At 47.4% G+C, this 20053-nt stretch overlaps 1 protein-coding gene across 2 annotated transcripts; it reads right to left on the reverse strand.

Moving 5' to 3' along the window:
• Window positions 1-1166: 1166 nt before the first annotated feature.
• NSUN4 (NOP2/Sun RNA methyltransferase 4) lies at window positions 1167-19912 on the reverse strand. 2 transcript variants are annotated; one of them, XM_008699263.2, is made up of 6 exons: window positions 17475-19912; window positions 13080-13423; window positions 8539-8705; window positions 5691-5851; window positions 3260-3384; window positions 1167-2669 (listed from the first exon to the last, which is right to left on the reverse strand). In XM_008699263.2, exons 1-6 carry the CDS (start codon window positions 17565-17567, stop codon window positions 2393-2395), a joined length of 1167 nt encoding a protein of 388 aa, XP_008697485.1. In that variant the 5' UTR covers window positions 17568-19912; the 3' UTR covers window positions 1167-2392. The 2 variants fall into 2 exon arrangements, with proteins under 2 accessions (XP_008697485.1, XP_008697486.1); XM_008699264.2 differs by having other exon boundaries at window positions 8551-8705; window positions 17475-19910.
• Between the last annotated feature and the right edge of the window lie 141 nt (window positions 19913-20053).

Genomic DNA, 20053 nt, shown 5'->3' on the forward strand with positions numbered 1-20053 from the left:
CAGGGGAAGCGGCAGGCAGAGGGAGAAGCAGGCTCCCCGACAAGCAAGGAGCCCGATATGGGACTCGATCCCAGGACCCTGGGATCATGACCTGAGCCGAAGGGAGTTGCTTAACCGACTGAGCCACCCAGGCACCCCAAGGAAGCTTTTTAGAAGTGAGAATTATTTTCTATATTCTGATGGTGATGGTGATTATATTATTATATATAATTATCAAAATTCATTAAACAGTACATTTAAAATTGATCAATTATATTGTATGTAAATAATAACAAATTTTTATAAGTTTTCCTTTTTTTTTAAGGGCATCATGCTACATTTAATCTTTTGGGATTGAACTTTTTTCATTTAATATTTTATTATAAAGATTCATCCATGTTGTTTTGTGTCACTGTGGTTCATTTGACAGCCATATAATACTCCATTGTGTGAATACTCGTTTATATGTCCACTCCGCTGCTCATGGGCATTTGCATTTCCTTTGGGATTGCTATGAACATTCTTGTACAAATCTTCTGGTGTACGTGTATGAGTTTCTCTTGGATTTATCCCTAGTATTGGGATAACTGGGCCATAGGATAAGTAAATGTTCAATTACAGGAGATAATCAAACTTTTCTCCAAAGTAGTTCTTTGCTTTTCCAACCTGAGTCAGTCTGTCCCCAGTCAGACTGGGACCCCAGGGGCAGGAGACCCAATCTTGGATTAGCACTGCTTAGCATTCAGTTAGCACCAGGCTGGATACCCAGAAGGCCAACGGCAGAAACTCAGGCACCTAAGGCCTCCTAGCCTCAGTCAATACTGAGGTAAACAGTAGGCAGGGGCCACATACCCACATGGAGGCTAATTAAAGTCCTACTCCCTGGAGCTCCATCTTCCTAGCTTCACTCAACTTTGAGTCTGAAAAATCTTCCAGGGCCCTCAGTTATAATGCAAATCTGAAGAAAAGAGAAGGCTTAACCTTATCCAAAATCCTTCTCAGCTGACACCTCTAAAACAAGGATTAGCAGGAAAGGCATAAAGAACAAAATGAGTGACAGGAAGAGGAGGGATAAAGAAAGTGGGAAGAACCAAGAACACGAGTATTCTAAAATTATCCTCCCTTTTCTGCACAAGGACCAGTTTTTCAGAAAAAAAAATTTTTTTAATTAAAAAAAGCAATATTTTGCAAGTGACCATAAGCAATTTTTAATATCCCTGCCATTATGGGATTACCTTCTTTATGTTAGAATTACAAAGACAACATAATTAGCATGTAGTCTGCAATGATGTAATATTGCCCCAAACTTCACACCCTCAGGGAGGGGAGGCCCTGTGCTGCTGGGGAAGAGCTCTGAGGGATTTGGGGCTGGGCCACACAATTGGAACCAGAGCTCAGCCAGACCAGGAACAAGAAAAACAAAACAAAAAGCATAATACAACAGAAAAAGAGATCAGGAGATGCCTAGGTGCTCAGAAAGTAAAAGGAGGAGAGTTGCCACGAAGGGGGATGAGGATTCTCATCCCCCACTGTCCCAACTGCCAGCACACCTCCAACAGCTCCCTGGCTACCGGCATACAGGAATTCCAGGAACACTTGCTACATGAATGAACAACGGCAGAAACACACAGGAGAGGATCACAGTCCTGTGGCGGCAGCAGCATCCCCAGCCACAGGGCGCAGCAGTGCTGCAGACAACAGGAGGAACCGCTGCAAGGATGCAGCTTGGGAGAGCTTTCTCCGTGCAAGTAAGCAGATTATCCTGAGTGGCTTAACGTTGTTAGTTGCTTGTTCCTTAAATTAGATCGTGGGCTGTCTGAAGGAACTACGGAGGCTTGTTTGAGCCCATGGGCTGCTGAAGACTGATCACACTAGAACTCACTTCGAGTGTGAGAGGTGCTCTGTAACCAGAGGTCTGCCACCAGGCTGAGTTCCTGGGCGTTGGGGTCCTGGGCGCTGGGGTCCTCGGAGCTGGTGCTCAATACTAGCAGCTGGTACAAACGGCACTAACAGTACTTGGACTGACAGGAGGACCCAACTACAGCCCCAGCTGTATGGAGCTTCAACAGTTTTATTGGCTAAATGCTTCTTCCTGAGTTTACAGCTTAAAGTGTGGGCCTGCTCACTGGCTTCTCCCTCTAAGCTCTTAATGGGGCAGGAACCTTTAGCACAAGCTTAGAAATGGGGGGAGGGGGCATAATAAGTGAGTTAGAAACCTGCTGATGCTCCACAATTGGACAGCACGACAGAAAAACTCCTCTACTTTCTAACGCTGAAAACTGTCTATAGAAAGACTTGAACAGGATGGAGATAGGACCCACAGTGCATTTCTGCCACTAGTCTCAGCTTCTGGAGCCTCTACGGGAGTATACCCTTGACTCTCCTACACCAGGACTTTGGGAACAGGGTGATGCTATGGCAGTCTACACATTTTGCAAAAGTACATAGGCCCAAAATTGGCCAAGAGGTTTGGGATTACCAGCTCCCCAACCAGGCAGGATGGGAAGAAAGAAAATGTGTCCATGAAAAGCTTTCGCAAGTGACTCAGGTCTTCCACCTGAACCTTGATGCTGTATTGATTGGCCAGGAACTCGATGGTGCCTTGCACCACGTACTCGTTCTGTAAGTGTGAGAGTGAGCAGGTGGAATACACAACATGCCCTCCTGGTTTGGTGGCAAGGAGTCCAGCCCTGAAACCAGAAAGAGAGAAAAACAGTGACTACTGAGCTTTCCAGGAGCAGAAGGGCAACAAGGAGAGCTGGAAGCATGGATAGTGGAGTCTACTGTGGGATGGGCAGCTGTGTTAGCCTCTGAAGTCCCTTCCACAGAGATACCACCAGAAGAGGCATTCTCAAAGCAGAGAGCAACCCGGCCTTACTCCACGGGCTCTCCTCCGGAAGCAATCCCCTGAACTCTGACTCTGGTGATGATCCAAACTCGGATGCTAGCTATGCACTGAATCCTTACCAGCCCTACAGAGCCTTGACTTCAGTAACTTTTCTCTAGCTTTCAAACTCGTGCTACTCACTGGAACTGGGACTAGCATGGAGGTCAGGTAACGTAAATGAATCTGGGCGGCCCACCCTATGTGTGTCCTACCATAGCGTTTTCATGTTCCAGAGGACCTTCCTATCTTGTCTGTCTCCTCCAGGTAGTTCCTTGGTCTGAAGACCCTTCTGTGGGCAATGGTTGTGGCAAGAGTTTCTAATCCCCCAGGTGACCAGCCCCCCCCGGAGCACTGAGGCGCAAAGGCCCGAGGATTTGTAAATCTGTTACTCACGCGAGCAGCTGCATCTGAAGCATAGGCAACATCTGCCGCTCCTTCTTCCTCGACCGCTGAAAGACGTTGTTCTCCTCCTCATGAAGGGAGTGGCGGTCTGTGGTACAGGGTACATCCACCAGCACCTGCCCAGAAGTGGTAAAGGGTACGGTATTGGAGCTCCTTACAGGCTCTGTCCCTCAGGCCCCTGCCCTGAGAGATTTCCCACAGTGCTCCCTCTGCCCATCCTTCCATTGCAGAGTGCCTGACAAAGCTGCTCATTTTAACTGGGTAGCAACCAGTTAAAACTGTGAACTAATGAGTAAGAAAACAGTATATTTAGGTATATTCATGGCTGGTCAAAAAGCCAAAGCCAATACCCAAATAACTACAATTAAATAACTGATATTGACCTAGAAAGAAGTCTTTTTTTTTCTTCAAGAGTTTAAGTAATCACTACACCCAATGTGGGGCTCGAACCTACAACGCTGAGATCAAGAATCCCGTGTTCTACCAACTGAGCCAGCCAGGTGCTCCTAGAAAGAAGTCTTTCATGCTTTAGGGCTCTGTCCTTGGCACTGTGCTTAGCTATTTGAATGAAACATCTAATTTATGGGTGACAGAATGCCCAGAAGGTAGCTAACACACTGAGTAACAGGATCAGGATTCAAAGTTATTTTATGCTGAAGCATCATATCCAATATGGAAAAGTTTTAAAGTGAGAAATATAAAATCGTTCATGTGTTCTCTAACAGCCTGTACTCTGTGCTAGGCACAAAAGACAAAAACAAAAGAAAACGTCCTATATTTATGTTCCAAAAAAAATCATCTATGGAAGAGATCTGTGAATTTTAGTTAAGCAGAAACTCCAAGTAAATTAATGATAATGGAAGCATGCAAGCACAGGCTGAGGAACGATGATAGCCAGGCGTTGAATCTTCATGGCCAGGTACTATGCTAAGTGCTTTCCTCAAATACTCTCTACGAATCATCTGCATAATCCTACATAGCAACATTCCCTCCTTTACAAATGAAGAGGCTGAAATTTCAGCAAGAGGAAGTACCTTGCAAAAGTCAGTAAGTGGCAGCCCTGTGGTATAGACACAAGTTAGGTGGACAGCAGAGGTCATGCTCTACCCACTCTGTTCTGCTGTCTCCAAGTCAAAAAAGCTGAATCGGGGATTCCTACAGAGGCAAGAAGCAGGCCTCTTAAACCTCTCCCAGATTCTATAAGCCTTGGTCTTTCAGTTTCTTAGGGTGGTTGAGGCAGAATGGTGAGAACTGGACAGATTAGATCAACCAGTCAGATGACAACAGAGAGGCAATAGCGATACATTTGTATTTTTAGAAGTATACATTTTAATAAATACTTTAAGAACATGCCAATTAAAAGAAAATGCAAATAACTTAAAAATAGGAAATGACTTTCAACATCATTCATAATAAGAGAATATAAATTAGATGCTATCAGTTTGGCAAAACCTCAAAAGTTTAATTACACCAGTGGTGCCAGGATATGAGGACACAGTACTCTCCCGCATTACCAGTAGAAATGAAGCCGACATAAGCTCCACAGGGAGTGATTTACTACCCCCTGTCAAAATCCAGCAATGATACTCAAAAAGCATAAAACTGAAAAGGACTGAACCTCAGGGTACGTTATTAAATGAAATGACTACAAAGTTCAAATAGTGAGAATAATACACCACCACTCCTTTTTTCAAAAATACACACACATTGGGGCGTCTGGGTGGCTCAGTCAGTTAGGCATCCGACTCTTGATTTCCGCTCAGGTCATGATCTCAGGGTCGTGAGATCAAGCCCTGCATCGGGCTCCAGGCTGAGTGTGAAGCCTGCTTGAGATTCTCTCTCTCCCTCTGCCCCTTGCCCTGCTCACACACACACATGCACACACACTCTCTCTAAAGGAAAAAAAAAACAAACCACACACATTTGTATTTGTATATCCACAAAGGATAGATCTTAAGGATACAGTAGAAAATATAAATAATGGTCATCTGTGGGGAAAGGAAGGAGATGGCTGTGAGACAGGAGTAAAAGGGAAGCATACTTCTCACTAGATACCCTTTTGCACCTTCTGAATTTTGCACCATCTGCTGTACTAATATTCAAAAATAAATTACTTTATTCATACCCATTTTAATCAGAGTTCCTGAGCAACCAAGTGACTTGAGAAGTAAAATAAGTCTACTAACCCTTTTCCCACTCAGTCAGGTTCAAACTCTTTCCTGCTAATTGTCTCTAATGAAGATACTACCAATGACTGTGTGGATGGCTGTGTTCTCCCAATCACCCATGGAGAGCTGGCCAGGTCCAGAAATGGCCCTTCGTCCTCAAATATGGAGGGCTGGATCCTACCCGCTGAAGCCTGGAGCTGGATTGGGAAGGCCAGATTTGGCTAGCTGGATGTCTCAGGTCAGCAATCACTCACCCGGTCATAGGTGTCCCCCTCCAGTTCTCCCCACTTCCTGCCATCCCATGAGGTGACTCGAACTCGATTTCTATCCCTGATATCTTGAGGCACATAGCTGTGAAGGACCCTCTGTAGTCTGCCTGTTCGAGAAGTGGACAGATCATTGGCAGCGAGATTGCCTGTGGGAATATAAATTTTAGCATTGTTTTTTCTAATTCTGGAAAAAAATACCATTGGAACCTTGATAGAGGTTGCACTGAATCGATAGATGGTTGTGGGCAGTAGGGACATTTTATGCCTGTGAGAATAAAGAAACTTCAAGGCCATTCCCCCATGAAACATCCCACCAGCAATGGTGCTGATGGAGAGTCAGACCAATTCTTGGGCATAGCCAATCAATGCAGACCCCAGGGGCAGAGGCAAGTGGAGAAGAAATGTTTATTATGTACAAGGCACAGTACCAAATACTCTAGAGCAGGGGTTACAAAGGCAACCACAAACGCAGGCCAGAGAGGATATGTAAATAAATAAAGTAGACAAAGTATGAATATTTCTATATAAGTATGCTCTCTCCTACTTTTTGAAATGTGTCTCTCTCTTCATCTTTGGCAGACACTACACATTATTTACCAAAATTTATTTTCCTCTCATTCCTTAGTAATAGAACTCTAATTTTATTTGAGGGAAAGGGGAACAATGTGCCCCATTTCTCGGCCTCCTTTTATGACTAAGTTATGACTAAGTTTTGGTCAATGAGTTGTAGGCATAATTATTGTGTGGGACTTATGGGAAGATGTTTAAAAGAAGCTAACACAATTAGATGTGCCCCTTTTACCCAATCTTTTCTTCCTGCCTTGAATTTGAATGTGATAACTGGAGTTCTAGCAGCCGTCTTGGACCTGGAGGCAATCCTGAGGATGGAAGCCAGAAATAAAATAGGTTGCAAAAAGAAAGAAGAAGCCCAAGTCCCTGACGATTGTGGACACTCCATACCAGCCCTGGACTGCCAATATCCCAGCTCTCTTATATGGGCCAGTTCATTGATTTTCTATTGTATAGGACCAAACCTAATCCCAACTGATTTACCAGCTATCTTTTACTTTCCCTTTTGTGACAGACACAAAGTTCAAGAAATAGTTCACTTTGCTCTTGGCTCTACTGTAAGAAAAAACATTACTGCAAGCTTGATGAGAAATGGTGAGCTACCTAGCCTCAGGGTCAAGAAGTGAAAGGGAAAGGCAGAACGATGGTGAAAAACTAGAGAGTGCATACCTTATACCTTATGGGAGTGATCACCACCATGAGCGAGCTTAGTGTTCCCACAAAGACAGAGAGTCCCAATTTTTGAGGGCACTTAAAGAAGTAAAAATTAGATTCTCTGCTCAGGAGGAATTTGCAGAAGGACATAAACAGAGAATAGAAAAGCTGGGTTCCAGTTCTGGCTCTATCTCTAACTCAGGTAGAAGTTAAGTTATTTAATCTCTTCGGGACTCAATTTCCCCCTCCCTAAAATAGGAGGGCTAAACTAGGGAAACTCAAAGTTGCCTTCTTCCCCTGGGATGAAGGACTCCCTTGGGTAAGGAGCTGGGATGGGGGCAAGGCGCTGGGTAATTTAGGATACCTTAGAAGAGCAATTCTCAATGACTTCTCCTCAACCCTTCTTCTGCCTCTTAGTTCAAGTTCCTCCTCTTCCAAGTAACCCCACCTCACTCATCCCCTTTCTCACGGATTCCCACAGCACTCAGTCAGATCAGCACAGCCAAGCACAGAGGCTGGGCTCTCCTGCACTGGACTCATTAAACCATATCAACACTTTTTCTCCTCTCCCTCTGCACTTCCAGAAGGTTAGATCAAATGTGGTACCTTGCAATCACCGATAGGGCCAACCATGAGGCTGGAAGCTAACCCAAACTGCGCAAGCTGGCTGACGAGAACTGGAAGAGAAGGGGCCAGCCCCCCCCAAAAAAAGGCTAGGGCATAAGGCAAGAGAAGGCTGGCTGACCTCCAGGGTGAGTGGAAAAACAACAGCCCCCATCTGGATATTTCTCGAGTCTCCATGGAAAAAACACGGCCTGTTTAAAGGCAGGATGTCAGCCAGTAGATAGCCGAAGTGAACACTTACAGTGCACACGGGCCAGGCTGGTGGCTGCAGCACTGAGATGAATAAGACTTGGGCCTGTCGCCAAGGAATTCATTCTTAAAGAGGGAGAAGATGCATACCCGGTAAAGCTCTGATGCAAGGCTGATGTGCTAAGAGTTGCAAGGGTGACAGCCATGGCATGGGGCATAAGGAGACAGGCATCACTTTGCAACCGGCCAGCAGAGGTCATGAGGGAAGACTTCCAGGAGGTGGCACACACGAGCTGAGGCTTGAAAGCTAAAAGGCTACAGGCCGGCTAGCTGGGATTGGGTGGAGGGTATTCTAGAGAGAAAATGGAACATGAGCAAAAGATGGAGGCTGATTCAAATAAAAGACAGTGGCAGAACGTGGCTGAAGCACACACAGTCTGGGGAAGAGTGACATAAAGTTGTAAAGGGTGGCTGCAGCCAGATCTTACTGCTTTAGTTGGCGGACCAAGGAAATTAACTTAATCTTAGAGACAAAAGTAAACAGATACAGAGGAATGAAAGTGTCATGTGTAGATTGATCAGGGCCCTGGTTTAATCTGCCTTCAGAGACCTTGCTCAGCTCAGCAATCTTCCTTGGTCAACCGACAAAGGAAGAGAGGAGAAAACTGCAAACAAAAATACACCACCTTAGTAAGCGAGCACTATACCCCTGTGACCCTGGGACCAGAGAGCCCATCCTATTCGGGAGGCCCCTGCCTGGGTGAGGTAGGGAGCCCTCCCTGCCCAAGACACCAACCCTCTGACTTACGGCAACAGCCAGTCTGAAGCAGTGCTAGTGTCTTTCCCCCGGGCGCTGCACACAAGTCAAGCACAGTGTCGCCAGGCTGCAGGCCAAGGGCCAGGACAGGCAGCAATGAAGCAGCATCCATCAGGTAGTAGTCCATGACACCCAGGCTGCCAAGCCTAGAACAGAAGAGACCACCTTAGAATCAAACTGCAAGTCAGGAGACCCAATGGAAGTCAAGGGCACCAAGTCGATGCCCTCAGGGGCTACTCAGTTCCCCTCAGCAAAAACTGCATTTCTCAGACCACTCACTCACTCATTCTCCACACAGCAGCCAGAGTGACCCATTTAAATCACAGATCGAGGGGCGCCTGGGTGGCTTGGTCGGTTGAGCATCTATCTGCCTTCGGCTCAGGTCATGATTCCAGCATCCCAGAGTCCTGGGATCGAGCCCTGCACCCAGCTCCCTGCTCAGCGGGGAGTCTGCTTCTCCCTCCACCCTTCATCCTGCTTATGTTCTCCCTCGCTCTCTCTCTCTAATAAATAAATAAAATCTTTAAAAAAATAAAAATAAAACAGATCGAGAGGTATCTGGCTGGCTTAGTCAGTGGAGCTTGCAACTCTTGATCTCAGGGTTGTGGGTTTTTTTTTTTTTTGTTTTATTTAAGGATTTTACTTATTAGAGAGAAAGAGAGACAGTGCATGCGTTAGGGTGGGGGTGAGAAGCAGAGGAGGAGGAAGAGGGACAAGCCAAGTGCAAAGCCAGATGCGGGGCCCCATCCCAGCACCCTGAGATCATGACCCAAGCTGAAACCAAGAGCCAGAGGCCGAACTGACTGAGCCACCAAGGTCCCTCCGGGGTTGTGGGTTTGAGCCCCATGTTGGGTGCAGAGATCACTTAAAAATAAAATCTTAAAAAAAACAAACAACCCACAGATCAATTCACTCTAATCCAGCCAAGCTAGCCATCTTGTCCTTCCTTAATTAAGTCGGGTGCGCTCCAGTCTAAGGCTTTTGTAGCTGGTTGACTTTCTACCCACAAAACTATTCCCTGGAACAGCCCTGATTTGATTCCTCACTTTTCTCAGTCTCTCCTCAAAGTTCTCTCCACAAAAGTTATCTCATCAGAGAGTCACTGGCATTCCCTGACTACTCTGTCTAAAAATAGCACCCCACCCCTCCTCCCATCACCTCCTATTTCTGTTACATTACTTTTCTTTAAAGCACTTATTGTTCACTTTATATGTACAGGTGTGTGTGTGTGTGTGTGTGTGTGTGTGTGTGTGTGTCTACTCTCCTCTTCCTCCCTCTTTAGAATGCAGAGACTTTGTCTGTTCACTATAAAAACCCCAGCACCTGAAACACCCCCCGCATATAGGAGGAACTCAATCTTATTGGATTACATATTAAGATACACAACGCTTTGTGGGTTTAGAGAAGAATGTCATCAATTGTGCCTCTCACAGTTACCTGAGTCAGGCCTGATGAAGAAATAGGCCCTCGTTAGGTAAAGGAAGGGAAGGAAGGGAAGGGAGGGAAGGGAGGGAAGGGAGGGAAGGAAGGGAAGGAAGGGAAGGAAGGGAAGGAAGGAAGGAAGGGAAGGAAAGGAAGAAGGGAGGAAAGGAGGAAGAAACACGAGCATTCCAAGAGAAGAAAAAAGAACAAAAAAGGCATGGAAGCAGGCAAACTCACAGCTCCTTTCAGAAACAATGAGAAATCTGCTGTAGTAGAAATACAAGGCGGATGAGACTGAGGTTGAAAAGCAGATAGAAGCCAGGTTGTAAAAAGCCTTAAACCCTATCCTAAGGAGTCTGGACTGTAACCTGCAGGCAGTAACCAAAGTTTGTAAAGAAAGGGACACGATCACCTGAATAGAGTTTTAGAAAGCTAGGTAGGCTAGAAAGAACAAATTAGAAACAGACAAAAGTGAGAAAACTGTAGTAAGAGTCCAAGGCATGAAGACAGGCAGGAACCATGTGGGTAGACACAACAGACAGCAACCTAATGGTCACAGAAGGACTTCTCACTCCCAGGCCAGTTGTCAAGGGCCATTCTCCTGCCTGAGACCCAGCTCAGCCACTGGGGACAGACTCAAGGAGACAGAAATCTGATCCTTGCTGCCCTGACAGGAAGGCACTGGGAGAAAGATGTGACAAGACATGAGACACGGCACTGCTGAGGGTCTGCTACGAGAGCTACAGTCCCCAGGTTTGAGGTCGTAACACCTTCCCAAGTAGGCTCAGACTACGGTGGGATATTTTCAAAGTCGAATCACACTTAGCTTGTCCCTGAAACTGTGTGCCTCACACCTCACGCGGGAGAACAAGAAATTTGAGAAAAGTACAGAATTCCTATCGCACTAGCACAGATCTACGAAACCCATTCTCATCAGTTCCTTCCTTTTGAAAGTGTCATTTCAACCTTTTTTTGGTTCACAGACAGTTTTAAAATCAGCTGAAAGCTACAGTCCCTCTTTCAAAAAAAAAAAAAAAAAAGCACAACAAATTTTCAGACAATTTCAGGAGATTCCTGGACTCCCTAAACACATCCTTGACCTCCTGAGAGATTAGGATTCCCTTGATTTATAGGGAACCTATCAAGACAAGAAGGAAACCCAAACCTCTCTGAGTAGAAGCTAAGCACCTCAGGCAACTTAGGAAACCACGTGGTGCTGTGTCCACAGTTCCACCTAAAACCAATGCCTCTGACCTGATCTCCAACCCCACCCCAATCTATGTCCCTCCCACCCCAATTTACTAACATGAACTTCCTGAAGCAGAATGTTGATGAGAAGAATACCATCAGTAAGAGATACTGTTCATGAGCGCCATATTGTAGGTGCTGTACTAGTGTCTCAGATACATGACCGCACTGAGTCCTCACTAGGACGCTGTGAGGCGGGAGAACCCAAAGTCCAGAGCCAGGCGGACTGGGATCGCAAATCCAGCTCAGCTGCTCAACACCTGTGTGCCTCAGCAAATTCCTCAACTTCCCTGTGCATCAGTGTCCTCATCTGTAATAAGAGTGCCTACCAGATAGGATTATTGTGAGGATCAAAGGAATTAATAGACGTCAAGTGCTTAGAACAACAGCTGGCACATAAGCTAGAGTACTAGCGCCATTATTTTCCCAGATTAGTTTCCAGTTAAGGAAACCAAGGGTCAGTTATCCAAAGCTACATGTCCAGTAAGTGATGAAGGCAAAATCGAAATCCAGGTTTTCCTGACTCCAAAGCCCATGCTTATAACCACTGTGCATTATTGCCTTCTCCCTACTCAGAAACCCTTTCCAGTGGTTCTCTAGAACAGATCTTGGCAATTTACAGCACTTTGGACTAAATGGTGCATGGTCTGAAGCCATCCAGCCCTGGCAAGTCTAGCCATTTATAAGCAACCCTGGGCCATCAGGAAAATCCCCTTCTCTGAAACCTGTAAGTTCCTGGCATTCAAGATTCCCACACACGGCCCCCCCACATACTCTTCCAGCCTCACCCCCTAGTTTTCCTAAGCATGCAGCCTTAAGCCCTCAAGCCAGCAGCTGGAACTATTGCAAAAGCTTACTAATTTACATCCCCATTTCATATGTCACACATAGCCTTGCCCCTCTCCAATCTGTTTTCCACACAGCAGCCAGAATTTTAAAAATTCAAATCTGGTCACGTCATTCCCCACCTTAAAACTTTTCATGGCTCCCTCTTTCTTTTAAAAGAAAAAGTCCAAAATCCCATATGGCCTAGAAAACCAAAATCTGTTCTGTGCCAGTTTCTGTCGCCTTGCACCCCACCCCCACCCTCAGGACACTAGCTTTCATTTCTACTCATTTTCAGGTCTTAGCTTAAATTTCATTTCCTCAGAAAAGACTGGGTTAGATCTCCTAATTATAAAACTTCATAGCATCTTATACTTTTCCTTTGTAGCACTTATCACAATTATAAATAGTTTCTTAATTGTTGTCTTCCTTACTAGACCGTTAAGTTCCATGAGGGCTTCAACTTCCTATACATCTGAGAACTGGATGAGAAGACCAGAAGTCCCCTCACCACCAACCCCTCTGGTACTAACTTTGTGTCCCTAGGTAAGTCTCACTCGTTCTTTGGTACCAGGAGGTTACTTGTCCTATTCACTCAGATGGGTGGCAAAATGAGAAAGCAGTCGTAAATAATACACATTTTAACTGTCGAGGGTACAGTAAGTGTGCAAGTTAGAGATGGCTATCTTCCATAGAGGGCAGCAGAGCAGGACAGGCCCTGGGGTCAAACTGCCTGGGTCTAAATACTAGCTGTACCACCTGCTATCTCAGGGACCTAAAGCAAGCAAGTACCTTAACTTCTCTGCACCTATCTCCTCAAATGTAAAAGAGGAACAGTAATATTACCTACGTCAGAGGGCTGTTGACAGAACAAAAGGAGATAATGCACGCACAACACTTAGAAAAACACCTAGCATATATAAGCACTCAATATCAGCAATATTGTGATCCTTATTAAACAGGATAAGAGCTGGGTCTCTTTCTGTCTACTTCCAGCAGACACTTAGGACAACCCCAGATCCTACCTGGCAGGAGGGAACCGACTGACATCCCCTCTGGCAAAAGTGAAGCATCGAAGGTTCGGGCTGTAGGCCCCGGAAGCTGGAGTTGGAGCTGGAGTTTGGCCACCCTCGGGCTCCAGTTCCCCATGGGAGAAGGCGTCCTTCACAAAGTCCCTGGCCCTCAGTTGCTCCAGCTCACCACTCACATGATCCCAGGCAGCAAAGTTATTGACCAGCGCACCATACTTCTGCTCTGAAAGGAGACTGACCCGGATGGACGGCCAAAGATCACCAAATTGCACACTGTAGGCCATGTCAAAATTCTGCAGAGCCAGTTGAGTGGCAGGAAATTTGGGCTCTGTGGCAGCCTGAAAGGAAAAGAACAGGCTCACTGGTCTTCCAGTCTTGCCTCTCCCCTACCACCTGACCTCACCAATACCTCAGAGCCCTGCGGTAAACACGGACCCAGCCACTGCCCGCTCCTGCCTCTGCATCCTGCCTCTGCCAGCCAGAAAAGAAGTATGAAAGAGAAAGTAGCGGGGAGCTGGCCTTTCTGTCTCAGGGTTGTGAGAAAGAAAGCTGTAGCTCTCACAATGGCATGTGTGGGTCACCAAGAAAGGGGGCAATCCTTGAGGCCTGGGAGTAAAAAGAACTTAAGAGAATGGGAGCTCAGGATAGGACTCCTGAGGAGAGTCTACAGCAGGCTGGAAGAAACTATGAAGAACCTGGGGGAAGCTTCAGCCTTAAAAACAAAAGATGCTTTCTCTCCGAACAGCCCTTCCGTCTTCTAAAGCATTTTCTTGTCTCCTAGCTTATGTGAGCACCACAAAAGACAGACAGCTGGGTGGGATACAAAAGATATCAACCTTCCATATTTGATGGAGAGATAAAGGTAACTTACCTAAGGTCATGCAGTGACTGACAGCACAATGCTCAGAATCACAGGGTTGAGGGTCATTTGGGGAGAGCCCAGGAAGGTGGGATAAGGAGAACTGTTAGAAACCTTGTGGTGTACAGCAAAATGGGGACTTCTGGGGGGTAGCAGAGAGGGACGGGATTCAGGCTTGCAGAGCATTAACGCAGATTAAAAGGAAAATGAAGACGTCAGCTGAGGGGTCCTCGGGTCAGTCCTTGTTGCCACAGCTGGGACACTCGCTCGGGCTAGCAGTCCTATTACTGTCTATTCATTTCGCTCTGGCCTGCACTTTGGTTTGGTCACAACTCTTCCTCTGGCCCTCATTTCTTGTTGTGTCGGGGACTCTTGCTCTGACCATGACTTTTGCCAGGCCGGGGACTCTTGCTCCGGCTCCTGCTATGGTGGGGACTCTTGCTCTTGCCCCGCCTTTTGCCGTGGCGGGGACTCTTACTGCGGCTCCGACTTTTGCCATGGAGGGCACTCTTGCCCGTGCCCTGACTTTTGCTACGTTGAGAACTCTCACTCTGGCCCTGATTTCCGTTACGCTGAAGACTCTCGTTCTTATCCTGATTTATGGTTTGGGGGGGACTACTGCTCCGGCTCCGACTCCTCTTTCGACTGGGACTCCTGTTCCCGCTCTGACTTCTTTGAGGATGGAGACTCTTGCTTTGACTTCGACTTCTGCTGGAGTGGTAGGTACTCTCACTCTGGCTCCGATTTCTGCTTTGGTGGATAGTCTCGCTCTGGCTGTCACTACTCTGGCATTCACTAATAACAACAGTTGAACTACAGCTGAGATTAGTGCTACAGCTGGAAGTCTTGGATGAAGGCAAAGGACAGCTATAGGGAACCTTGGGGGGCTCTTTGCAGCAGCCTCGAGGAGCCACAGAGTAGACATGGAGGCCACAGGGCACAGTATCACAGGCCACAGGGTGGCCCCGGGCTTGGGGGGCAATAGGTAAACTTTGAGGATCAAAGGGTGTTCGCAAAGGGATAAAAGAATAGATGTGGGTGGAACAGGGAGGTGGCACAGGCTGGCGATGAGGTTGGGGTGGGCCCCTGGGAGTGCTATAGATGCCACAGGGGGGCACCATGGTCAGTTTATGGCACTGAGGGGGCCCAAGGAGTGGGCAGGGATCAGAGGTCGGGGGAACCACAGAATATATATGGGTACTGCACGGGGGTCCTATGGGGAGTCCACAGGAGGTGCTCTGAACATAACTATTGGGTGGGACAGGACAAAAAGGAAGGCGAAGGGGAAGACAAGTGGGGAGAACAGGTTTGAGGGTTCTAGGGATCACAGTAGGTAAGGCATTTCCTTGGGGAAGTACTTTGGGGCAGGGATTTGAGCAAGTCGTCATGGATGTCACCATACAAGAAGGACCAGAAGGGCAGGAGGGAGGTGGAGGAGAGACACTGGCCTTAGGGGGCCTGGGCAGGTCAAGAGGAGTGTGCTGGAGAGGGTTGATCAGGGAGCGACATCTGTGGAGAGCACGTGGTTGTTTTAACTCTGCAGATTTGGGGGTTTTCACTTGTGGGCCAGCTGGGGTAGGGAGAGGGGGTTCGTTATAGCTTCTGTGGGGGGGTGACTGGGGTGGAGCTATACACTGGTTGCCCAGGGGTGAAGGGAAGGAGAAGACAGAATAAGGACAGTGCGAGGACAGGGGAAGAGGTGGGTCCTGGGGACGGGGGGGACAAGAAATCGTGGTGCCTGGCTCTACAAATAGGCAAGAGCTCCCACCAGTCTCCCAGGTGAAAAGAGACTCGAAGCAAGGCTTCACGGGAGCCTGGGACTGGGGTGAGCAAGGAGAACAAGTACTCCCAGCAGGTAGGCGGACGGCACAACAAGGGCTACCAGAGGCAGGTATGTGGGCCTCTTGAGAAAAATGGGAATAATGAAAAGAGCCCTCCCGAGGTGAGCTGGGAGAGCCAGATGTGCCTGCCTGAGAAGCAAGTGGGGAGCCACAGCAATTTTTCCCAAGGAGCAGGTCAAGCTGTGGTTTAGGTTCACAAGGGTCTGGAGGCTTAAGGTGGCTATGGCAAAAGCTGCCAGTGCGTGGGGAAGATGCTGGGCAAGGTGGAGGGTCATTATAACTTCTGCCTGAGGACCAGGGACAGAGCAGAGGGGAGATGCCGGGCCCAGTTTCCAAAACCCTGTGAGAAAGGGGTGGGGAAACTACAGATCTAATTTCCCTGGGCCGGTGAGCAAGAGGAGGTGAAATAATGAGGGCAGTTCCCAGGGGCCTATGAGTAAGCGTAGGTGAAATGATGGAGCAAGTTCCCTGGGACCCAGGAGTGATGGAAGATGAAATCATGGGGCCAGTTTCCAAAGGCCCATGAGGGAGGATAGGAGAAGTCACCGGGCTAGTTCCCAAGGGCCGTTGACGGAGAGTAGGGGAAGTCACCGGGCTGGTTACCAGGACTGAAGGGTATCCACCACAATAACAGAGGTAAGTCTGCTGGTCAGTGCAAGGGCTTCGGGGACAGGGACGCGGTGTTCTCGGGGGACTGATCCAGCTGCAGTAAGGGCTGCGTGGACGAACAGGGGGTGACCCCAGAAGGGCTTGAAGGGGGCGAACACGAGAGGATAGGCTCGCGGCAGAAAGGCCTTCCAAGGAGTGGTGAACAGGGTTCAAAAGAACATCTCCCCGGGCGCAGCGGAGGCTGTGGAGGTGGAGAGGGGGGCGGTGGGGGCGGGGAGGGAATCGGTCGGGGTAGGGAGGGGGGCGTAGCGGTTAGGGTAGAAATTCCAGGCCTATAGGTGAGGCCAGAGAAAGGGTCTCGGGAGAAGTGGGGAGAGTCCAGTGAGTGAGGGGAGTCGCTGCACCCTTTGCCTGGGTTTGGGGAAAGGCCAGGAGTGTGGGCAGGGTGATCGCTGTAACCTTTCCTGGGCGCCAGAGGCAGCTCGAGGGTGAGGATGGGGTTGAATCCTTTCCCGGAGGGAGGCGGAGACCCAGGAAGGAAGGGGTTGTCGCTAAAACATTTTTCGAGGGGTGAGGGCGGCCGGGCTGAAAGTTCTAGGAGGAAAGGCGGAGAAGAGGTCATGGAGGGAGGGAGAAAGGGGGGGGGGACGGGGTAGGAAAGAAGGGGAGGGAGGGGGAGAGGGAGGAGGGGAAGTGGAAGGGATAGTGGGGGCCAAGGGGAAGGTAACCGAGAGCTGGGGAACAAGGGGCGGTGACATAACTGAAAGAATGAGGGCGGCGGTGATGACGTAACTTAGAGGGGCGGAGTCAGGAGGACTCAGACATAACGGGAGCGACAGCCCAAGTCTTGTAACGAAATAAAAGGGAGGATAGAAGCGAAGACGTAACAAACGTGAAAGGGAGGACCCTAGTGACGCTGCCTGAGGGGCGGGGACAAGAGGCCGCCGGCGTTCCAGAGGGGCGGGAGCGGTGAACCTATCCAAGAGGGGTGGCAAGTGGCGGGGTTGGAGAAGTTTCCCGAGGGGCGGCGGCAACAGGCCGCTGTCGCTCTTCCCTCCTGGGCCACCGGTCGGACCTTACCCATTTCTTCTTATGGCGATGTCTCCGCGGGATGGTCGCGAAGTGTGCACGCTTCAGCACGTCCCGAACGCTTCTCACTACCAGCGCAGCCATATCGATGTGCACCGCCGAATAATTCCGACCGGAACCGCAACGGCGGACCCGCGGGTTCCGGAGAGGTAGTGGCGCCAATCTGGGCGAGAATAGGCGGGAATTCCGGCGGTCTCTGTTCCGGGGCTCAGACCATCTTTACAAACCGGGTGCAAACCCCGCCCCGCCAGGGATATTCTGTGGGTGTTGCGAGAGAGCGACCACTCGCGCGGAAAGATGCCTCCGCCTGGGTGCTTGGAGCACTGGAAGAGACTCCGTGAAGGCCCCAAACCCAGTTGGGGGAACAGAGAGGATGCGGAGCTGACAGTTGAGTACTGAGCTAGGCCAGAAGGGGCGGGAAGGGCCTTCCAAGCAGAAGTTGCAGAGAGAAAGATCCCGAGGTAGAAAAACGAGGACAGATTTGTGGGCAGAGGCGGATTTATAGTGAAGCTAACGAAGCTTGAAGTTTCAGAACCTGTCATTTGCAGTGCCCCTTCCAAGGCCCTGTCCTTAATATTGTATTGTTTTTCTTAAAGAGGGCCCTCGAATTGTGTAGGCTGTAGGCGCCACAAAACTTGACTCCACCATAGGGAGCCAGTAGAAAGGAAGGATATGATCAGATAGGTGTTTTTAAAAATGATCATCTGGGAGCTTACAGGTTGGTGAATACACCGAAGTGCTGGGAGAGAGCATGGAAGCTCCGTGTCCTTTCCTTATCTGTACCTTGCACTATGCATCTCTTCCATCTGACTGTCCTGAGTTATATCCTTTAATAATAAAACAGTGATCTAGTGAGAAAAGGGGTCTCCTGCGATCTGTGAGCTGCTCCAGCAAGTTACTGGAGCCCAAGGAGGGTGTCGTGGGGATCTCTGATCTCTGGGCAGTGAGAAGTACAGATGTGAGCTGTCAACCAGTGGAGCTTAAGTATTCAAAAGTAATCAGCCACTATTTCAAACTCCATCAAAGAGTCATGTCACTTTCAGAAGGCAGGAGATTTGGGTACATTTTTACTGGAGTTACAGGAGTGATGAAGCAAATGTGAATTTTAAGACAACAAACGATCTCTTCACTACCATAGAAAATTAGAAGTAGTGAAGAACCGTTGTAGCACTATGAGCTTTTCCAGTATTTTATGGATTGTGAACTGTCATAGCTACATGTGAATGAAGGAATTTTTAACCTTTGCTCAAACTGTATTATTTTTAATGTGAGTTGTTAAGTTCCAGTGACAAACATACACCTTTATTTCGACATTTACAGGAGTAGTTACCAAAACTTTAAATATCACAAATAGAATCTTGTGTTTTTCACTAAAAAAAAGAAAAATCGTCTGACAGTTGATGATCGGAGTAAATAGGATTACGGCAGAGAGATGAGATGAGAGAAGATGGTTCTGGATTAGTGTGGCGCCAGTGAAGATAGAAAAGGATTGATTGCACTTACAATTCAGAGAGAATTACAGGACTTGTTGATTGGCCGCGTCTGTTTAAACTAGTACATGCTACACCACCAGTTAATAGCTGTCCTCTTAACCTGCTTTTATTGTAACATGTATTTTTTCCATACAGTCTGCTAAATTATAATTTTCAAAAGGTTGGAAACATAATTCTTATACAAAGATAAAATGAACAAATGCCAAAGATTTTATTTATCATAATAAACTGCTCCTGCATTATTATCCTAAATAATGAGGGAACCAGTTAGATGGTAAGACTTGTTCAAATGAGAACTTGAGTTTTAGAGATTTAGGTTATCAGCCAAGGGAATACTGAAGTGAATTTGCTAATATTTGCAAAAACGTTAATATCTTATTAAGTAATAAACTGTAGTGCTTGGGATTATTCCATCTCTACTGATCAAAATTCAGTTGCATTACTATGGCTAGGAATCGTTTACATTGCCATTTGTTTTCTACAAGTTAACCTTTACCCCTACGAAGTCCTGCAGTAGCCTAGTCAATATAAAGTCTATCAAAGGTATACCCTAGCACTACAGGGAAGGAGCACCCAATAACTCTCCTCTGCCCCTTTACAAGTTCTGGACAATTTTTCTTACCGTTTTTTGCCCTCACTAGAGTTAAGATTTTAAAAATCAAGGATTTTGTATGTTCATTGTTGAATTATCAGCACCTAGAACTGTGTGTGATACATATTTGGCTCTCAGTAAATATTTATTGAATGAAGTGATTGAGTGAAAGATGAGAAGTTTGTTACAGGGACCTAGCAGTTGTAAGATAGAGGGCGGTATGTACATAGAGAAAAGCCTTTTTTAAAAAAAGTTCATGGCAGCTCTTTCTGCCCACCGGTCCTGTCCCCATGCTATAATAGAAACACCTTTTTGCAAAGAAAGAAAGAGAGAGAGAGAGAGGAAAGAGAGAAAGAGAAATAGAGAAAGAAAGGAAGGAAGGAAGGAAGGAAGGAAGGAAGGAAGGAAGGAAGGAAGAAAGGAAGAAAGGGAAGGAAAAAGGAAAGAAAAAGAAGGAAATGGCTCATGACATTTAAATCCAGAGA

The sequence above is a fragment of the Ursus maritimus genome, unplaced genomic scaffold (genome assembly GCF_017311325.1).
Source record: "Ursus maritimus isolate PB19 unplaced genomic scaffold, ASM1731132v1 scaffold_12, whole genome shotgun sequence".
Taxonomy (NCBI): Eukaryota; Metazoa; Chordata; class Mammalia; order Carnivora; family Ursidae; genus Ursus; species Ursus maritimus.